The 21,803-nt window shown below is 46.0% G+C and overlaps 2 protein-coding genes and 1 long non-coding RNA gene across 7 annotated transcripts in view; 1 reads left to right on the top strand and 2 right to left on the bottom strand.

The window, feature by feature from the left end:
• Nucleotides 1–713: 713 nt before the first annotated feature.
• Nucleotides 714–11,816, bottom strand: Rnps1 (RNA binding protein with serine rich domain 1). Of its 5 annotated transcripts, none has more exons than XM_027424909.2 (8): nt 11,533–11,685; nt 7,702–7,890; nt 7,317–7,472; nt 5,890–6,081; nt 4,761–4,863; nt 4,301–4,454; nt 1,987–2,128; nt 714–1,519 (listed from the first exon to the last, which is right to left on the bottom strand). In XM_027424909.2, the coding sequence occupies exons 2-8, from the start codon at nt 7,770–7,772 to the stop codon at nt 1,420–1,422; spliced, it is 918 nt and encodes a 305-aa protein (XP_027280710.1). In that variant the 5' UTR covers nt 7,773–7,890; nt 11,533–11,685; the 3' UTR covers nt 714–1,419. The 5 variants fall into 5 exon arrangements, with proteins under 5 accessions (XP_027280710.1, XP_027280713.1, XP_027280711.1 ...); XM_027424912.2 differs by lacking the exon at nt 7,702–7,890 and adding an exon at nt 11,099–11,217 and having other exon boundaries at nt 11,533–11,680; XM_027424910.2 differs by lacking the exon at nt 11,533–11,685 and adding an exon at nt 11,099–11,223.
• A 66-nt stretch (nt 11,817–11,882) lies between these two features.
• LOC103159144 lies at nt 11,883–15,128 on the top strand. Its single transcript, XR_003487034.2, has 2 exons — nt 11,883–12,359; nt 14,967–15,128. It is a non-coding gene; the product is annotated as an uncharacterized LOC103159144 (long non-coding RNA).
• A 6,403-nt stretch (nt 15,129–21,531) lies between these two features.
• Abca3 (ATP binding cassette subfamily A member 3) overlaps nt 21,532–21,803 on the bottom strand; it is a 41,855-nt gene continuing 41,583 nt past the window's right edge. Inside the window, exon 30 of the mRNA XM_035448061.1 lies at nt 21,532–21,663. Coding sequence (XP_035303952.1) covers nt 21,532–21,663 — 132 coding nt within the window. The remainder of the gene's footprint in view (nt 21,664–21,803) is intronic.

The raw sequence follows: 21,803 nt of genomic DNA, 5'->3' as shown, positions 1-21,803 counted from the left end.
TTGGTGAGATCCCCCCGCCCCCGCGACCCCAGACCCCCAGCTGCTGGCAGCACCAGGTAATGTCTGTCAGGGTGGGGCACGGGGAGGCAGTTGTGGAGATTGAGAGCGTCTCTGAGGGTTCCTGGCAGCTCACTGCTGGAAGGAAGTCTGCCAGGTCTCACCCACGCAGTGCAGATATGCATGCCAGAGGAGCTGGCATTGTAAACACAAATTAAGGCTGGCAGAACGGCTGCAGGGTGAACAGAATTGCCTTGCCAACACAGGAGCAAGCCCGGAAGGCTGTCACCCTGGGTTAAAACATACCCTCAAGAGTGTATTTTTATTTGTGTCGATAGGAAAGGCCACAGAAGCAGCCACCTGTGTGGCTCATGCATTGCAGTGAGGGGCAACCTCAATGTTTGCTCTCATTGTAAAGTCTTCCCTTCTGGCAGACTGTTCTGTGCTGCTGAGTATGGAATCAGAAATTGGCCAACACAGCCAGCCCAGAACCAGTATGAGACAGAAGAAAATTATCCCCACATCTTCCCAATGTAGCAGCAGCAGTCTCGGGCAGAATCAGCTCCTCACCCACAGAACTGATGGCACCCCAAACACAAACCCCGAGCATTTAGAAATGCCACTTTTGGAATAAATGTGAAATGAGCTGTTAGTTGGGTGGACACCACACATCTTGATTATTTGGACTAAGAAGAAAGAGGCGGTGAAACAAGGACTCAATTTGCATCTAATCCTAGGTTTATTCAACACAGTCCTTTCACTCTATACAAGTACAAACACAACCTTACCTAAAATGCTACAAAGTTATAAAACTCAAAACAAAGTTTATAGTACTGACTGTACAATAAAAGCAAAAAGAGGCAATGTATATATACACTGCCCAGGTTAACCTGCAACATCATCATGAATGGCAGGTGATAACGGGGGTGGGGTAGGTTCCATGAGGACCCTGTAGTACTAACTGGCTCACCAATTTCAGAGAGTAACAGAGACACGGGGACAGGGAAAGATGTAAGGTCGGAGCTAACAGCACAGCTGCTTGGTCCCCTGTCTGCAGATGTGGCACAGCAACAGCCAGGGCACAACCAGGTTGTCTGATGGGTCCTCGGGCATCTATGGAAAATGGTGTGATGCATTATGGAGGTTTGCTGATTCCAGCTATCTCAGCTATGAACTGGACTTTCAAGAACTGGAAGGGGTGAACTTTCTAGCCAGAAAACTACAGGGTACCTCTATGGGCACAGTCCTGAATCAACAGTACCTCTGCAGCCAGAATCCTCCTGAAGAGGAAATATCTCAACTGCTGTCTTCAAAGACCACCCTGGTGTGGGATCCTTCCCTTTGGATCCACATTTGGCTAGAGAAAGGACAAAACTGAGTAGGGGGAACATAAGTTACAGAGGTACGAATCAATGTCCCTGCTTATCGGGAGGAGTTGGAGCTGGATCGGCTTCTGTGGCGGCGGCGGCCAGGAGATCGAGACCTCCTACGCACAGGAGACCTGCGCCTTGGGGATCGAGACCTGCAAGAAGAGAAATCAGGTCAGCCAAAAGTAAAATTTCCTAACAGCACAGCTATAGAGGGAAACTGGCCTTGTCTAAGACAATCATAATCTTGTTTACAACCATACGAACTGTCTGACCCTAAAGCTTTTCTCTTAACCCCTCTTAGAGTCTATAGTTTTTGTTTTTCAAACAGTGTCTTTTCTCTGTATAACCCTGGCTGTCCTTGACCTCAGAGATCCACCTGCCTCTGCCTCCTGTATTCTGGCATTAGAGGCCTGTACCACCCTGCCAAGAAGGCCACCCAGGAATGAACCTGGTTTCCAGGGGGCCTGTGCTAACTCAGATTTTATAGATATGGGTTCCTTGGACTGGCCTCATCTGCCTGTCAATAACAACGAAGGACCCCAAAATCATCACAGCCATTCAGGTGTATAATTCACATAAAGAAGCCAAATGGGTCAAGGACAATTCCAAATTAACTCACCTCCTCCTCATCCGTGGGGGTGACCTGCGCCACATGGGAGGCGGTGGAAGCATTCTCCTGGGTGGGCTGAATCGCCGTGGGGGTGGTCTAGGCCAGGGTGCCAACACGGCAGTAGCAGTGATCTCTTGGCCATCTATTTGTCCTGTAGAAAAAAGGGACAAAAGCATAAAAGCTCTAATATTAAATACTTAACATACTCACACCTGTGATGGTGTGTGACACATGCCGCAAATCTCAGCACTCAGGAGGTAGAGTACCCTTAATTAGCTTTGTCAAAGTGAAACAGGTAGGTATGATGGCCACACCTTTAATTCCAGCATTTGAGAAGCAGAGATAGAACAGGTGGATCTCTTGAGAATTTGTAGCCAGCCTGGTCTACATTGTAAGTTCCAGGTAAGACCAAAGAGAGGTACATAGGGAGACCCTGTCTCAAATACAAGACAAAATCCCGCCTATTCCAGACAAGCACAAAGTCAGGTGTTCAGCATACCAAGGTAAATAATCATTAGATAACCCCAGATAGCTGGGCAGTGGTGGTGCACGCCTTTAATCCCAGCACTTGAGAAGCAGAGGCAGGTGAGGTGAATCTGTGTGAGTCTGAGGTCAGCTTGGTCTACAGAGGGAGTTCCAGGACAGCCAGGGTTGTTAAAATTAAACAAACAAAAAACAGCAACAGGACATAAGATCCAACTGAATAGGAACAACTTCCCAGAAGATACACAAGCCACGCAAAGTTCTGAAGAATGTGTTGAATCTTGCTAGGTAGAAGACACAGAAGGACCAACAGTGGGACAAGTGACAAGATAGCACAGGACTTATGGGCATGATTGAGGCTCTTGGCAGGGACAGGAAGAGGACAAAGTCAGGAACATACAGGGTCTCAGAGAGAAAAAAAGCAAAGAGCATTGAGACGCGGACGTGGGAACACCTAACAGTTGCAGACTGTCTCCACATCTAGGGTCCCTAGGGCCCAAACCTAGCTCATCTGTGTCAACAATGGGCATAACTCTTCTTACCTTGCAGTACCTAGGGGCTCATTCAAACACATCCATTTAATGCCAGTGGTTAAACATAACTAAACCCAGCCTAATCCCACAGCCAAACCATTGCAAGAATGTCATTGCACTAACTGAATAGATAAGATACATCTATCATTTAGCCAGTCGTCTTTAAGGCCACTCTTCATGTCTCTAATTCCCTGGGTTTTTAAAAACTGATTAGCAATGCTCACTCTGGCAATACCAGATGATAAGCAGACTTTGAAAGTGAAAGTGATTCACAAGATCTGAGCTGACAAGAATGATACAGGTAGCTTATGCTGAACTCTTGAAACACTTGAGGCAGCCTAAAGTGAATTAAAAGTGGCTTACATATCAAAGAAAATCCACAATCAAAGGCAGTCATTGAAAACCAACAAAACCCTAACTGAAACTTTTAAGATATTAGTAAAGCTAACAGGCATCAAGCTGCCAGTTCTCAGTCTCAGTGGCCTACATCCTAGAGCTGGACACAAACTGCATTCTCTAAAACGCTGATTTGAAGACCACCAAAACCCATTCGGAAGTTAACACTTAATCCCATCACCAGGGAGGCAGAGGCAGGAGGATCTCTGTGAGTTCAAGGCCAGCCAGCTCTACACAGCTAGTTCCAGGACAGCTAGAGTGGTTTACAAAGAAAAATCCTGTCTCAAATCCCCCCCACCCCAAACCGTAAACCAAATTAAACAAACACAAAAAACCCATTCTACCATTATAGTTATGTTAAAAAACATGTACCATGTACCCATGCAGCAAAATAATCCCAAAATGCTGAAATGTTGGCAAAATTGAAAAGCATTCTCAAAATGATAAAAGAAAATATTCATTTGATCCACAGGTTTTTTTCTTTTTTTCTTTATTATGTATACATTCTTGTGTCTGCATGCCAGCAGAGGGCACCAGATCTCATTTGGGTGGTTGTGAGCCACCATGTGGTTGCTGGGAATTGAACTCAGGACCTCTGGAGGAAGAGCCAGTGCTCTTAACCGCTGAGCCATTTCTCCAGCCCCCTGATCCACAGGTTTTTAACAGGTTGAAAAATTCTTAAAATGCTAATATATTCATATTTGCTGACTTTTTCTTTTCAGGATAGTGAGTGCTTCAGAAAACATGTTCTTGGTAAATACACCCCACTGAGCAAGAACCAGAATCTACAAAGGGCTCTGCTGAGACTCAGAAGCACCTGGGTTGGAAATCTACTCCAAGGGTCCCACAAGCAATCAGGTTGTCTATGAGGACAGATGTGACAGGGCTGAGGTGGCCACAGGATCACTAACCTCCATCCATGTGTTTCAGTGCCTTCTCTGCCTCATCTGGATTCTCAAACTCCACATATGCGTAGCCTTTGGACAGATGAGGATGCATCCTTTCTACAGGCATGTCAATCATTTTAATTTTTCCATAAGTAGAAAATATTTCCATGATATGATCCTAGAGAAAGAAGATCACATCCTTGCTTACCCATCTATTACTTAACTGTCAAAGGGGAATTCACTAAAAACTGAGTAAATCCCCAGTAGTGTTAAAACATCCTGCCATTTGACAAGATGTGTCACTGGGGCCAAAGTGTCCTGGGCATAAGTCTAATGGATTAAGTCCATCAAAAAGGATTAAGCAGCGTTCCAATCAAGCCATGGGCTACTTCTTTGAAAGAAGGATTACATCCTAGATGTACTAGTTGCCAGACACCAGCTTGTTCAGCCACACAACCCAATCCTCATGATCTGAGATTCTTACCTTGGTCACATTCCTGGTAAGCCTCCCAATGTGCACCTTGGTGGGTTTAGGTGAAGGGCTTCGCCTCTTCCTTTCCTTTTCATCTCTTTTAGGTGGTTTGGATCTGAAAATAAAATTTTCAATATCCATTAACTATAATGGGTCTGGAGGTAGAATTCAGGACAAGGTCCCAGATTTGGCTGGCTCCCAGCTCTGAAAACGGGCAAATATCAGCGGGGTGTGGTGGTATATGCCTAAAATCCCAGCACCCAGGAGGGTACATGGGGATGAGGACTAATCTTGTGACACTATAAGCCAGTTCCAATTAAATGTTTTCCCTTAGCTGGATGGTGGTGGTGCACGCCTTTACTCCCAGCACTTGGGAGGTAGAGGCAGGCAGATCTCTGTGAATTTGAGGCCAGCCCGCTCTACAGAGCCATTTTAGGACAGCTAAAACCACATACAGAGAGACCCTGCCCTGAAAAACCAAATAAATAGGAAAAAAAGAAAAAGCTTTCCTTTATAAGAATTGCCTTGGTCATGTCTTTTCACAACAGTAGAACATTAACTAATACATTATTCCCGATTTAGAAACCCTTCAAATTAAAACATACACCCACCCATACCCACACACCCCTTGTATTCTGTGTGGGCGTGTAACAAGGTAACACGTGTGGAGGTTAGAGGATAAGTTGTAGAAGCTGGGTCTCTCAGCCTCTTCCATGTGTGTTCCAGGGACAGGGACTCTGGTGGATAGGCTTGGCAGCGAGCATGTTTACTGAGACATCCTGCCAACACTCTTAACTCCTTTGATCACTTTTTCCCCTTTGAGACAGGTTCACATGCAACCCAGGATGGCTTCAAACTTCTGACTATCAAGTACTGAGATTATAGGAATGCACCGTATTTCCCCTTGATACACTTAAAAACAATCACATTTACTTACGTATCTGTGTGCTATAGTCGTATGTGGAGGTGAGAGGACAAATTGTAGGAGTCATCACACACCACCTCGGGGATCCTGGAGACTGAACTCAGGTTACCACAAGCTCAGCAGCAAAAACCTTTACCCACTGAGCCATCTTGTCAGTCCCCGATCTACTTTTTCTTACAACTATGGTAATGAGCAGGCTAACTACGCTGGACTCACTTGGAGCGGGAACGCCGCCTGTTGTCATGCCTGCGCCGAGAAGGGCTTGGAGAGCCTGAAGAGCTGCTAGAACTGGAGCTTCGGGATGTGCTGGAGCTTCCTGAGCGGCTGGATGCAGAGGAGGAACTAGAGCCACTGCTTGAGCCTGTGCTAGTGCTGGAGCCCGAGCTGGAGGTTGAGCTGGATCGAGACCTAAGGAAAAGGTGGGGTTATTACAGAGTCAATCAATGAGCAAGAGTCACATTTCTACACAGAAGACTGCCCAGTAGAGGAAACAGCCTCATTGTTTTCATCAGTAATGACATCTGTCAGGTCCCAACATCATGTAGTAACAGGAAAGTAAAGACAGGCTGTTGTCACCTATACAGAACCCTTAACTTTACCCATGGATAAAAGGCAGGAGTCTAGCAAAAGTCAGATCACCACCTCAGCTTGCAACAGGGCTGTAGATAGACTCAGGCAGGCTTTCAATTACAAAAAATAAGCTCTAGGGGCTGAAAATACAACTCAGCAGGTAAGAGCACTTCCAGAGGATCCAGGTTTGGTTTCAAACACCCACACGGCAGCTCACAACTGCCTATGACTCCAGTTTCAGGGGACTCAATGCCCTCTTCTGGCTTCTGTGGGAACTAGGCACACACATGATATGCATATATACACACAGGCAAAACTCATATACTCAAAAAAATATATATATATACTTGCAAGAAAAACAATTCATGTCATCTAAACATCACATTTCTCAGTATCATAGAAAAGTTCATACCCATAAACAAAATACATATCAAGACTATATATCACATATAATGAGATGAAACTCAAAACTGCATGCCATAACTTAAGGTATTGTCAACAATCCTAGGGTTTGGTTGCTTTCAGGCACCAATGAAACGGTCTCAAAAAACAAGGAATGACACCTGTTATCTAGGACTATCCTCCCAGACAAACAGCTGTCACCCAGTTCAAATGGGCCAGTTCACCAAAGATCATCACACCTGGGCTGGTCACACTTGGAAAGAAGAGACAGGGAGGAATATCCAGTTACCCCTCCCAACCAGCTGTAGCTGTAATTCTTTCCTAATTGCACATGGCCTCAGGCAGATGCTTTAAGCAGGGGATTATGAGGGGTGGGAACTCCATCTACACAACCACAGGAGAGTTAACAACTTTCCTGCCAGTAACCCAGCACCCACTGCACCATAAGTAATTCTAATAAACTCAACAGTTCTGGAGTGAAGTTTGGTGAAGTGTAGCTAGGTTTGTTCGTGGGAACACAGGAAGAGCAAATGTTCTTTACATTTCCCCAAGGGAAGGAATTTAACACCAAGGCTGATCCTTGGTCTCCCTTCCCAGTAAGAGGCAGTCCTCGGTGGGCTTCCTTCACCGTGAAGGAAGACAAGGCTGCAGCAGTGGCCCCTCTGCCCCACCTGGTGCTGCTGCTCCCACTTGAAGCACTGCGTCTCTTCCGAGTCTTATCCCTGCCACGATCCTTCTCACTTGATTCTTTAGTGGCCCCTTTATCTTTAGAGCGATCCTTGGACTTCTCATCAGAGCGGTCCTTGCGCTTGGTAGGAGAAGGAGCCCTGCATGGTGAGGAAGAATGTGAGGTTGCAAGCTCCCCCGATCAAACCCTGAAATAGAACAACCCAATAGTGGGGTCCACAAGGAATCCTAAGACCCCAGGTGATCACAGAGCAAAACAATATTTGGATTAGGACACTCACTATAGAACACAAAATCTCCCCTCTCTGAGGGTCCCTAAATAGCAAGCACCCCCAAAAAAGCACTAGAAAAATCTTACAGAATGATTACCTAGTGCTGGACTTTTTATTATTTTCTTTGACTCCTAGCAAGCTCTTCTTTTTCACTCCTGATAAATCCATTCTCCCCTTCTGAGGTGTTCAAAGCAGCAATGTCGGCCTCACTTAATCTGAACTCTCACTTCTACCTCGAGTCTGAGAAACGATCCCTAATCGATTGCAATTTACGCCAAAGAGCAGCCTAGTAACAAGATAAAAGGATTGAAATAGAGTAAACGAATTGACAAGGCAACAAATCCACTTTGCAACAAAAAAGTTGAGTACACAAGAAGAGGGCAAGGGAACACAGCAAACAGCGATGTGCACACAGCTTGTACACCCAGGACAGCCCTTATTTCCTCATGGAGGCTTTCCCTATACCCATAAGAGGCACAAATGGAATGGCCACCTTAGTTTGTCCTTTTTTTTAAATAGGAAAAAAAATCTATCACACGCTCTTAAGGTATAGACTTATTAAGATTCTTCACTGTTTTAATTAATGATAACGGGGATGGTAACTGTACCTATCATTGTTATTTTAAAGCTTGCACAACACTAGAGTTCACTGGTAAGTTTGATGATGAACCACCTGTAGATGGCTTCAGAAAAGAAAAATCCAATTTGTGTATCAACTGACAGGCTCAGATTTGTTTTATTGCCACAATTCCCTTTGTGGATTCACTGAGTGATGAGAGTCACTTTGAGTGATGAGGTCATTTTGAAGAGTCACAAGCACCGAAACATTAAATATTCACACAAATGGACAAAACATCACAGACGACCATAAAAAAAGGGTCCTAAAGCTAGGCAGTAGTGGCAACACAACTTTAATCACAGCAATCTGGAGACAGAGAAGGCAAAGAGATTGAGGCCAGCCTGCCCTACTGAGCTAGTTCCAGGACAGCCAAGAAACCCTGTTGGAGTAGGGGAAAAGCAAGAAAAAGTAAGGCTGTCAGGTGGGTAAACTAAAGCAAATATGGGGAAAATGTGACTTGTTGGATCTAGGCAGCTGTCAGATAGGCAAAAATAATTCTTTCTGCACCTTGAAACTTGGAATGGGGTGAGAACTTACAGGCAATAACAATAAATAGCAGTAATAATAACTGAAATACAAACTGTTTCTTGTGCCCTCTTCTCAGGGAGAAAATTATAAGCAAAGGTCTCAGGATGTAACTTAACTCTCTCACCTTCCTCAACTGTAACCACGAGAGAAAGAATACACCATCAGAGTTTGATTTCAGAGACAGGGCATTTTTAGATGCTGCTGAATAAATATTCTAGCCCCAAAGAGAAGAAGGAGTTCTTGGCTTTGAACAAATAAATGGAAGACAGCAAATGGTCACCTATATAGCTCCTTTCCAGGGCCATAACATCTTTTCAATCTGTTTGCCCTAAAACATACCATACACACCTACCAGGGAACATGAGCAATTCATGGTCTGGAGTAAGCAAGCATGCCTGTGTTTGATTTCATGCTTCACTATCTTCATCTTGGTCATGGCACTCATTCTAATTATTATTATTAATTTTTTTTGTTGTTTTTTTCCAGACAGGGTTTCCCTGTGGCTTTGGAGGCTGTCCTGGAACTAGCTCTAGTAGACCAGGCTGGTCTCAAACTCACAGAGATCCGCCTGCCTCTGACTCCCGATTAAAGGCGTGCGCCACCACCGCCCGGCTCATTCTAATAATTTTATTTACGGAGACAGACCCTCTCTATTGCATAGCTCTGGCAGTCTGGGAACTCACTCTATTGTCCAGGCTTGCCTTGATCTCAGAGATACTCTTGCTTCTGCTTCCGGAGTTCTGGGATTAAAGGTGTGAGCCACTAAATCTGGCTGGCACTCATTGTTATTCTTATTGTTTTTTTTTTGAGACAGATTCTCTTTATTATGTAGCTCTAACTGTTCTGGAACTCTCTAGGTAGATCAAGTTAACCCCTTGCCCGAGTACAAGGATTAAAAGGCTTATTTTATTAAAGATAAGGTCGCCAGCCCAAGCTGGCTTCAAATGTTCTATGCAGTAAAGTTTGACTGTTGCTTCTCTTGCCTCCACTGGGATTATAGGTTTTATATATGGGGCTGGAGACTGAAACCAGGGCTTCACGAAGGTAGGCAAAAGCATACTACTAACTGAACTACTCCTACAGCCTCACCTTTCCTGACAATTACTACTCAAAGGCCTTAGCTAAATCAGTCTGTGAATCTGATATGGCACCCAGCTAGCTCAGCATTAACTAGGTCCACACCCATTCTTTCCTCATTACACATGATTTCTGAATGCTTAATAAAGCCTCTAACAGCTCACCTTTAGGTCACATAGAACAACACTGTCCAGTAAGAGTGTGAGCCATGAACACAACCTCAAATTTCCTTGCAGCCACATCAAAACCGGTGGGAAAAAAAAAAAGTTTTGTTCTTGTAGTGCTGGAGAATAAAACTCAAGAGCCTGGTCCGGCAATGGTGTTGCACGCCTTTAATCCCAACACCTGGGAGGCCGAGGCAGGCGATCTCTGAGTTTGAGGCCAGCCTTGTCTACAGAGCTGGCTAGTTCCAGGACAGCCAGGGCTACAAAGAGAAACTATTGTTTAAAAAAAAAAAAAAGAAAAGGAAAAAAAAAAAAAAAAAAGAAAAGAGCAAAGAAAACAACCCCCCCTCATTTAACAAGGACTCTACTACTGACATAGACTAACAGTACAAAATTAATGATTTTTTTCTTTCTTTCTTGAGAGTGGTGGGATCATGGGTCCCAAACTTAGTTTTTAATAAGATAGTGTTACTTTTATAACATATAACCAATATTAAAATACTAAGTATTTGTGGTTTTTCCGTACTAAATTACTTAACATTTCAGTTTGGGTTGCTACCCAAGTGCTTCATAGCTATCAGTGGCAAAGAATAGCGATTTCGCTTGTGTACCCCACCCCAACCTGTAGGAATATACTTTATGAAACAACCAGAACCCGTTATTCTTAAGCAGTCCACAAATTATTAACTATAGAGTAAGCGAACACTCTGCTGGGTGTGGTCGAGTGCTAGAAGCAAAGGTGAGGGTCTCTGCTCACACAAGTTCAGGTAACAGCTCAGGACCTTGGTCACCTCCCCATCCTCCGGAAGTGTGCGTCCAACAGCCAGAGAGGAGAAAACAATTAGTTAAATCTAGAGCAGAGGCCGTTTCGTCAACCTTCAAGTCACTCTCTACATATAGAAGCACATTTGAGACGCCGTGCCTACGAAATAACACAAAGTAGAGAAAGAAAGCCTACCACCAAACCATAACCTTCCAATAGTCTCCCTTTGAGCTCGGGAACCGTGCTCAGCCCACCCTGAGCCGGATCCTCAAGGCCCAGAGCTAAGAACTACACGCAGGAGTTCGATAGACACTCGTGAAAAGAGATCTAAAAGAAAGCCAACCTTTTAGGCCGGTTCACAATCGGCACCGTCTGCTCCGGCCACATATATCGACCTCGCCTCCCACCCTTTCTCCACTCACAACTCAGGTAGGGCCTGGCGTGGCGAGCCTAGGTCTCCAGCTAGACAAAAAAAACAAGAGAAGAGGCGGCGCTCGCAGCAGCCGGGAGTCCCGCAAGCTACGCTGGGCGCCGCCAAGCTAACGATGCGGGATCGCCCTTCCGTCTGCGAGCGCCTCGACCACTTCCGGGCCGCGGCCTCGACACCTCCCACTCCGCCCGACCTGAACCACTCTTTCTCTTCGGGTTCTGCGCGTCGCCGGCAGACCTCTACCACACTGCGGGGCTGCGAAACGCAACCGGCTCCACGATGCTCCCCACCGAGCCCGGCAGAAGGTCCCCGAAGTTCGGATGCGGCCGGATTCCTTCCCAACTTACATCTTCCCGAGGCCGCCACCTCCTCCCGCTCTTCTCAGACCCGGAGGCCGGCGCAACTCTGTCGTCGTCAGAGTTGAGAAGCGGGAAGACACTGCGTCGTCGCGCAACGATGACGTAAAGCTCCTCAGCCAATGCACCCGAGCGGTGGAGACTTGAAGGCCGCGACTGTTTATAGGAAGAGCGTCCTGCCGGGACTCGTTTTGCGCAGCCTCGGAGCGCGCGGATGATTGGCTGACGGGGACTGGAGGGCTGCGTGTGTGCGGAAGGATATACTCTGGTTGTCTCTGTTACTGACTTTTTTTTTTTTTTTTTTTTTTTTTTTTTTTGAGACAGGGTTTCTCTGTGTAGCTTTGGAGCCTATCCTGGCTCTCCCTCTGGAGACCAGGCTGGCTTTGAACTCACAGAGATCCGCCTGCCTTGCCTCCCGAGTGCTGGGACTAAAGGCGTGCGCCACCACTGCCCGGCTCTTACCGACTCTTACTATTATTATTGACTCTCTTATTGAGTGCTAGGCCTACGGTATGGTTACGCGCCCTGCAGGGAGTGGTGCGCCTTACAGCCCAGGCGGCGGAGAGTCCAAGCAAAGCCGTGCTATTTATTCTAAAGGGACAGGCTGGTACCGACGGTGGGTTCCTGCCGCCAAAACTGCGTAGACGCGGGTAGGCCAGAAAGAAAGGAGTTTGAGGAAATGCCGAAGACATGCAGTAGGGGAGGCGTCTCCGAGGTGACATTTCTGAAAAGGATGCGCGGGGCGGAGGGAACAACAGGTGCAAAGGAAGGCGTCCAGGTTCGCTGGGAGAAGAAAAGGAACGCCAGTCTGGGTGAAGGTCATTGTCAGGACATAGAGGTCCAGGGCCTAGGCTACACAGTACCCGTGGTGCTGCAGTGCCCCGCCTCCCAACTTCGCTTGGCGTATTCCTTCCTCTGTGGTTCTTTGAGGAAGGAATGGATATGTACACAGTCCCTGCGGTTATCTAAACAGGTTTGAGACAGCAAGGAAGAGAGAGGAATTGATCTAAGGTTTAGGAGGAAGAAACAAAGGTGACTTGGTTTGGATTACATATCGCTGTGAAAAATAGGAGGCCAGTGTGCCCCTTGGTGACCCATGGAGAGATGGAGGGAGGAGATAAATTCAAGGAGCTGGGCACAGGGCAGGAAAAGGAGCCTGCCTCTGGAGTCTGCTCCCTTGAGCCACCAGTTCATTCTTGGGAGTGGGTTAGCAGATCTAGTCACTCTGACTTAACAATCACAAAAATTCTTCACAGGTGCGCCGGGAGGTGTGCCTCTTGGTTAATTCTAAATTCAGTCAGGGTGACAACCAAGATTAACGGTCTTAGAAGAGCAGTGTCCCAGGAGCTTCAACCTGTTCCTGTCTAAAAAGGGCTCTTGAGGCTCTGAGATGGAGTGGTGATGGTCAAGCAGGCAGCATGTGCAGTTCTCTGAAGATTTAGTGGAGTCTGTAATTAGAGAGGCTTCTGGAGCCCGCAAACTCAAGAACTGTGGGTTTAGAGCAGCACTGACACTCAGAAGCGGGAGGCAGCTAAGGGACCTCAGCGTGGCAGGTAGGGTGAGTCCAGAACAAGTTGGACTAACACCCTCTTCCCGCTTTTCCCCCTAATGTTCAAAGTAATTTAATTTGGTGTTCGTGTAAGCTTTAACACATTTTATATTAGATCTAAAAGCATGAGTTGCTCAGATGCTTTGATAAAATTTGTTGCTAAATATTACTGATTTTTATGACCAAGTGTACCATCAGCTGTTGAGCTCTGAAAGCTGAGCGTTAGGCTTTTTACCATTTTGAGGTATGCAGAAACATTCAGAAGGGTCCTAAGAACGGATTCTCTAGCCAGGTGATGGTGGCAGCTTGGCTTTGATGGCACAAGCCTTTAATCCCAGCACCCTGTCTAGAAAGAAAATAAACAAACAAACAAAAACAAACAAAAAAGAAGAGGCAGAGACTTTTTTTTTGTTTTGTTTTTGTTTGTTTTTGTTTTTGTTTTTCAAGACAGGGTTTCTCTGTGGCTTTGGAGGCTGTCCTGGAACTAGCTCTTGTAGACCAGGCTGGTCTCGAACTCACAGAGATCTGCCTGTCTCTACCTCCCGAGTGCTGGGATTAAAGGCATGCACTACCACTGCCCGGCCCGGCAGGTGGATTTCTGTGAGTTCCAGGCCAGCCAGGGAAACCCTGTCTTAAAAAACAAACAGACCTGGCGGTAGTGGCTCATGCCTTTGATCCCATTACTCAAGAGGCAGAGACACATGAATCTCTGTGTGTTCGAGGCCAGCCTGGTCTACAGAGCAAGTGCCAGGATAGGCTCCAAAGCTACATAGAGAAATCCTACCTTAAAAAAAAAAAAAGAAAGAAAAAAAAACAAAAGAAAAACTAAAAACAAATGAACTGAATCTCTAGACATTTTTCTTTCTTTTTCCTTTCTTCCCATGGTGAATGGCCACTGAGCTGGGGTTTCCAGGGATTCAGGGCATCCTTGGCCCTGGTTGGCTGGAGGAAACATGAGTATCTGGCCACAGTTCAGGAGTGATGTTAGCTCTGGCCAGTATTCTGAGCTCTCTTTCTTCCCTTCTTAAGGTTTAAAGTCACCTGGTAATGATATCAAGGCCATTTTAACTTTGAGAGTCTTACTCATATTAAGGCAGAGCATTTTCCCAGGCCTGATGACCTCTGAGATGATCAACCTTGTAGGCAGCTTCAAAACTGCTACGGTCAGGGCCCACCTGGGCTGTAGTGGAGGTTTGGTCAGCTTTGGAGCCCAAGTTGTGTCAAGGGAATGCCATGCCAAGATGGAAAAGAGGAAGATGACTGGTGAGGGTAGACTGAAGACTCACCAAGGCCTAGTACCTGACTTCAGAAGAATAGAGTAGGGGAAGCTATGAAGGGAAAGTCCTTCTTGGTGGCCAGAATTAGCTGAAAGGGGTACCAGCCAGTTGACCTAGGTGAGCTTGTATTTGAGAGCAACCACCACAGTTCACGGTTTTCATTGTAAGGGGCGACTCTAAAGATCTGAGTCCTCTTTAGTGGATCCTTCTAGATTCTTGAATAGGATGCCTTTTGGAATAGCCCATGTGTTCCAAACTGGAGGCTTGGGATCCTGTTTATCTTCATCCTAAGGTCACATGTTCATGTCTTCCAAGAATTCAAGGACATATCTGATCTGCCTTTCCAGGGTGTTCTCATGGGGTGGGGTGGATGTGGCCTGGTCAGCGAATGCAGAACCTTGAGCTTATGTTTCAACTGAGTCTGGAGCAAGGCATCAGTGACAAATGGCCAAGATGACCTGTGCCAGTCAAAGCCAGGTGATAAGGGAGGCATTAGACACAGGAGCCCCAGAGCCCCAGGAGCAGAGCCTGGGCAGCTCTGTTGAAAAGGGTCAACTGAGTGTGCCTTCTTCCCAACTCCTATTCCCTATTTCCTGCAGATTCTAGACTAGAGAAGGTGAATTAAGAGAAGGAGGCCTTCACTAGGATGGCAGATATGGTGGATGGATGGAGCCTTGCCCAAGATCCTGAAGGTGACAGCCCTGTACTGCCTTCTTCATATTTCATGAATGGCTAAAAATAAACTTCTGTTTTAAACCAGTGGTCTGTAATTTTTTAAAAGATTTTATGTATTATGTATACAACATTCTGCTTACATGTATATCTGCACACCAGAAGAGGGCACCAGATTTCATAACCGATAGTTGTGAGACACCATGTGGTTGCTGGGAATTGAACTCAGCACCTCTGGAAGAGCAGTCGGTGCTCTTAACCTCTGAGCCCTCTCTCCAGCCCTGGTCTGTAATTTCTGATACTTGTAACCATGATGTTTAGGGTGGGGACAGTTCTTCCTGTTTATGATCTATTATTTCCTTTTAGACAGGATCTCACTATGTAGTCCTGGCTGTCATGACATTCACAATGTAGCCAAGGGTGACTTCAAATTAATGGGGATCATCCTGCCTCTGCTTTCCAAGGGGTGTAATTATAGCCTTGTGTTACTATACCTGACAGCCTTTTCCTTTCAGGGGCTTCGCTACAGTCTTGCCCACATTTGGGCTTCCTCTACTCTCATATCCTAACCAACAATTACAAGCAGTGACACAGTGTTACAGTTGAGCCACTTTCTTGGGCATAGGAGGAAATGAGGAAACATAGTGGCTGTCCCACAGGACTTGCTCTTGGATCAGGGGACACTGGGTCAGGCCATGGGGAGCAGAGGAAACAGCCTTGTCTCCTGGGTCCCTAGGAAGAGCTAGGCAGCCAGGTACAGCAGCCACCTGAAAACATCTTGGACCTTTCTGGTCTGGAAGGGAATGAACATAAAAGGGACAGTCTACACTACTGTCTCAGAAGTCCACTCTCTTTGTTAGTTAGTCCTCAAAAAAAGCCAATGGGAGGTGGGTTCCTGAGGCCTGTTCTTGGCTCTGCTGTTGATACTCCAGTGTTGCGCACCCAGCCCTGTACCCAGTGGGGTCATGTAATCCCTTCCTGATGCCCTTAGGGTCATTTTTGTTTTGTTTGTTTGCAAGACAGGGTTTCTCTGTGTAGCCATGCCTGTCCTGAAACTCACTGTGTAGACCAGGCTGGCCTCGAACTCAGAGATCCACCTGCCTCTGTATCCCAAATTCTGGGATTAAAGGCGTGCGCCACCACTCTCCGGTTGGTGGCTCACACCTTTAATCCCAACACTGTCGAGGTAGAGACAGGCAAGACCTCTGATTTCCAGGCCAGTTTGGTCTACAAGGTGAGTTCCAGGGCATCTACATAGACAGACCTATCTCAAAAAAGAGACCCCCCCAAAAGAGCTCACAATGAAGGTGGCCACATGATGGAAGAATAGAACTGATTCTCACAGGTTGACCCCTCACTTCCACATGTGTACTATGGCATGTTTGTACATACATACATGCAATTAAACCTATTTTTAAAATGTCAACAGCCTAGTCTACATAGTGAGTTCCAGGACAGCTAGCGCTCCATAATGGAGAGACCCTGTCTCCAAAAAACAAACAAAGCAAGATCCTGGTGGTGACTCATGCTGTTAATCCCAGCACTTGGGAGGCAGAGGCAGAAGGATCTTCATTTTTTTTTTTTTTCATTTTTCAAGACAGGATTACTCTATGTAGCCCTGACTGTCCTGGAACTCCCTCTGTAGACCAGGTTGGTCTCATAGAGATCTGCCTGCCTTTGCCTCTGCCTCCCAACTGCTGGAATTTGTACCATCACCACCACCTGTTGATCTCTGTAATTTAAGGCTAGCCTGGTTTACAAAGTAAGTTCCAAGACAGTCAATGCAACTAGAGAAATCCTGTCTTCAAAGAAAGAAACAAACAAAAGCCCCCCAAATGTCATGATATCTAATTCCTTATATGTTATTTTTTTTTCAGACAGGGTCTCTACATAGTCTTGGCTCACGATGTAGACCAGGCTAGGCCTTGAATTTACAGAGATCCAACTGCCTTTTGCCTCCCAAGTGCTGGGATTAAAGAATTGCACCACCACCCAGCTGCTGGCTGTTTGGTTTTTCTTTCTTTTTTTTTTTTTTTTGGTTTGTTTGTTTTGCTTTAAGATAGGTACTATATATCTTTGGCTGTCCTGGAACTCAATAGAGTTTCTCCTGCCTCTGCCTCCTGATTGCTGGGATTAAAGTGTGCACCACTGAAATGGCTATTCTCTTCTTCTTCTTCTTCTTCTTCTTCTTCTTCTTCTTCTTCTTCTTCTTCTTCTTCTTCTCTTCTTCTTTTCTCCTCCTCCTCCTCCTCCTCCTCCTCCTCCTCCTCCTCCTCCTTCTTTTTGGTTTTTCGAGACAGGGTTTCTCTGTGGCTTTGGAGGCTATCCTGGAACTAGCTCTTGTAGACCAGGCTGGTCTCCAACTCACAGAGATCTACCTGCCTCTGCCTCCTGAGTGTTAGAACTAAAGGTGTGCGCCACCACCACCCCCCGGCGAGGTGGCTATGCTTGGTTGTCAACTTGACCATATCTGGGAATGAATCCAGAAATAGAGAGCACACCAGTGAGAGATTTTCTGCTTGGTTTGAAGTGGGTGAATCCACTTCTAGTCTGGACCTTTGAGGTGGGAAGACACAGGCTTTTAAAAAATAGTTATGTATTCTTTTTTCGTTTTTAGAAACAGAGTTTTGTTGTGTAATGGCCCTGATTGTCCTGGAACTCTCTTTGTAGACCAGGCTGGTCTCCAACTCACATAGATCTGAATGCCTCAACTGGGATTAAGAATTAAGGGCATTGGCTCACAGGCTTCTGATCTGTATCTTGAGGTGAGAAGACACACACCTTTTATCTGGGCTACACCTTCTGTTGGAAGCATATATAACCACATGGAAGAAGGTTTTGCTCTTTGCCTGCTTGCCCTTGCCTTTTCAGCACATCCATTCCTTCACTGGCCTTGGAGCCTACTTCTTTGGAATTCCAATATATACAGAAGGCCAGCTGAGATATCTAGCCTTGTAACTACTAGATTCTTGGACTTTCTGTTCACAGCTAAGCATTGTGGGATTAGTTGGACTTCAGCCTGTCATTCCAATATATTTCATACACACACACACACACACAGAGAGAGAGAGAGAGAGAGGAGGAGGAGGAGGAGGGAAGGAAGGAGGGGAGGGGCGGGGAGGGGAAAGATTTAGTTTATAAATTCAGTGACCCTGACTAATACAACCAACATGCCTGGCTGCCCAGCTTTGAAGACTTTTTAAAGGGATGAGTGCTATGGAAACCATTTGAAGTTTCTATTAATGTTCAGAGACTGGTTAAAATCATTGTTGCTCAGTGTGGTAGCCCTTGCCTTTAATCCCAGAATTTGGGAGACAGAAGCAGGGGGATCTCTTAGTTTGAAGGCAGCCTAGTTTCCAGAGAGTTCTAGGCTAGTCAGGGCTACATAGTAAAATCTCGTCTCAAAACAATAGGGGGGCTGGAGAGGTGGCTCAGTGGCTAAGAGCACTTATTCTTTTGGAGGATGGTGTTTGGTTTCCAGCACCCACATGGTGGTTCACAGCCATTCATAACTCCAGTTCCAGGGGATGCAATGCCCTCTTCTGACCTCTAAGGGAATCATACACACAATGAGGTGCATAGACAATCATTTGGGCAAACCCATGCACACAAAACAACAAAAAGCCAACCAAATTGTCTCAAAGTGATGAGACGGCATGGTTAATCTCTGTGGTGGTCTGAATAGGTATGACCCCATATGTTTGAATGCTTGGCCCATAGGGAGTGTCACTATTAGGAGATGTGGCCTTGTGGGAGTAAACATGTTACTGTGGAGGTGGGTTTTGAGGTTTTATATGCTCAAGCTACACCCATGTGGTACACAGCCTCCCTCAGCTGCTTGCGGATGAAAGATGTAGAACTCCCAGCTCCTCCTCCAGCACCATGTCTGCCTGTATGCCACCATGTTCCCCACCATGATGACAATGGACGAAGACTCTGAAACTGTAAGCCAGTCCCAATTAAATGTTTTCCTTTATAAGATTTGCCTTGGTCTAGCTGGATGATGGAGGTGCCTTTAATTCCAGCACTTGGGAGGCAGAAGCAAGCAGATCTCTGTGAGCTGCAGGCCAGCCTGGTCTACAAAGCAAGTTCTAGGACAGTTAAGGTTACACAGAGAAACCCTGTCTTGAAAAATCAAAAGGAAAAAAAAAAGATTTGCCATGGTCATGGTGTCTCTTCATAGCAATAGAAACCCTAATTATTATGAGGATCTCAATTGTCAACTTGATGAACCTTCGAATCACCAGGAGATGGACTTCTGGGCATAATTGAGGTGGGTAGGTCTATGCAGGTGGGTGGCACCATTACCTGAGGTTGGATCCTGGACTAATTTTTTTCCTGGACTAATTTTTAAAATGAATACAGAGGTGAGCCGAGCACAAGCAGCTGTTGCTCTCTGTGTTTACTTCCTGACTGCAGTTGCAACACGACCAGCTCCTTCTTGCTACTGAGCTGTGACCTCCTCCACTCGATGGATTGGAACCTGGAACTGTGAGCTGAAATGAACTCTTTTCAGTATCTTTTGTCGGAGTAGTTTATCAAAACAATAAGGAAGGTAACTAAGACAGAGAGTGATCAGGTCCCTACCTCCCCATGGCTGAGTCTGTGACCCTCAGACTACTCATGTCCCCTCAGTCTTTTTCTGGATAGTCTTCATGTTTATTGTATACCCAAGAGATGGCCACTCAGCACTAGAATGGTTCTTGACTGTCCTGTGGCCATGACTTCTGGAAAGCAATCTTTCTAAAACTGATTAATTCTTTAAGGATGTAAAATGCAGAAGTGTTAACTCAATGTTTTAGAAAACCTTAAGAAGCCGGGCATTGGTGGCACATGCCTTTAATCCCAGTACTTGGGAGGCAGAGGCAGGCAGATCTCTGTGAGTTCGAGACCAGCCTGGTCTACAAAGCTACAGAGAAATCCTGTCTCGAAAAACCAAAAAAAAAAAAAAAAAAAAAAAAAAGAAAGTAAACTTTAAGAAGCAATAGAACATAAATGAAAAGGGACTCTTGAAGAAACTTCTGGATGTTTTCTTTTTGATATTGAACTAGACATACATGTCTTGCATCAGCCCATATTGTTTTCTTGGATGTAGATAGGACCCACTTCTCATTTGCCTTTGGGCATTGTGATGGCTGACGTTTATCAACTTGATGGGATTTAGAAGGACCACAGTAGCAAATGTTTTGGCATGTGAGAGAATTTCTGGATTGTGTTAATTGACGTGGGAAGACTGACCTCACTTGCCATTTACCTTTCTCATCTAGGCCCGTAGCCTGCCCACTCCTTGGCAGAATGAGCTGGACTTGAAAGAAGGAAGCAAAGCGACCAGCACCAGCATTCCTGCCTGGAGAATGGTATGACCAATCATCACACCAAGTTCCAGCACCACGACTTCCTCTCCATGATACCGCACCTTTGAGCCAGGAGCCACGATACACCCTCCCTTAAGTTGATTTTCTCAGGTATTTTATCCCACAGGAAGTAACTATTACATGCCTATTCCTTCACCTCACAGCAGCAGTGAGTCCTGTAAGCTCCCTCTTTGTTAGGAAAAGCCAATTCCTGCTTTGTTGGAAACTTGATATGAGAGCCATATTTGAAGATGGGTTGTGGTGTAGTGATCTAGTCCTCTGACCCCTCTTTATATCAATTTATGACTCAAAGACTAATCATGTCTCCTTAGCCTTTATTTTCTATAGAATCACAATTGTGTAAGTGTATCCTCAGGAGATGACATCACTTAGCCCTGTAGTTTCCCTGACTGTCCTGTGACCAGTAACTTCTTGAAGGCACAGAGCTGGGAACAGAGGACTCTGCTTTGAGTGTGGCCACATCTCTTGTGCTGCAGATGCTCTGTGGGATGACCTCTGGCTCAGGATCAGTTCAGTCTGGTTCAGCGTCCATATGTGAAAGAACACTGACACCCAAGGATGCCTCCACAACTGCACTGGGAGCCAAGGTCTCAGCACCTAGTCACAGTCAGTATCTTCCCTTCATGAAGTTATTGTCAATTTTCCTGCACATTCATGGCAGCTGGGAAGTCCTTGTTGCTGCTCAAGTCTGTTGGCTTTCTTTTTCCTCCCTAGGGAGCATATTGTCATATGTAAACATGGACGGGTCCCTGGGGGCTCTCTGGACAAGCACTGAAAAGAGGTTCAGCCCCCCAGGTTAGCTGCAGCACCACCTGGGACAGTTCTCCACGCAAAGACCAAGGCCTATCTGTGTGCACTGTGGGATAGGCCCTGGGTCTGGGATGTGGTTGCAGAGTCTGCCTTCAGGAGTGGAAATCCGTATGCTGATTCCTGCCTGCAGCTCCTGATAGACACACTTGTCCATTTTGTGCATATCACCTTGATTTCCTTTTTGTGTCCATCATAGAAAACAGTGATTAAAAATTAAAGAAAAGAGAAACTAGAAGGGAGAGGATGCACAGCTGAGCACTGACTCGCCCCTTCCATGTCTGACGCTCGGAAGGCAGCAGCCAGCTCCTCATCGCCCATCCTCAGTGGTGGGGGGCTGCAGGTGGGCAAAGCTCAGAAAGACTTGCTCCAGAGAGATCTGGCTCACAGAGTAATCGTCCACTCCATACTTCTCCTTGGCTTTCTCCAGGATTCCAAATACCTGTTGAAACAGAAAAGCTACTGGTAAGAGAGTCCAGGACCCAGATAGTAAGTCTTCTGATACGGGGAGGTTGGACCTCACCCTACCATTCCCCAGTGTTGTCCTAGAACCCTGGATAAGTCATTCCCATGAGGTCAGCA

This window comes from Cricetulus griseus, chromosome 7 (assembly GCF_003668045.3).
Source record: "Cricetulus griseus strain 17A/GY chromosome 7, alternate assembly CriGri-PICRH-1.0, whole genome shotgun sequence".
Lineage (NCBI taxonomy): Eukaryota > Metazoa > Chordata > Mammalia > Rodentia > Cricetidae > Cricetulus > Cricetulus griseus.
Note: the sequence above shows the minus strand (reverse complement) of the source record. Positions and strands in the feature narration are given on the sequence as shown.

Excerpts from the sequence above, each read along its gene's own strand:
- Rnps1 (XM_027424909.2), bottom strand. The coding sequence starts at position 7,772 with ATGGATTTATCAGGAGTGAAAAAGAAGAGCTTGCTAGGAGTCAAAGAA. Across the intron at positions 7,473-7,701 it reads AATAAAAAGTCCAGCACTAG|GGCTCCTTCTCCTACCAAGC; the intron begins GTAATCATTCTG and ends CTCACCATGCAG. Across the intron at positions 4,455-4,760 it reads TTACCAGGAATGTGACCAAG|GATCATATCATGGAAATATT; the intron begins GTAAGAATCTCA and ends TTCTTTCTCTAG.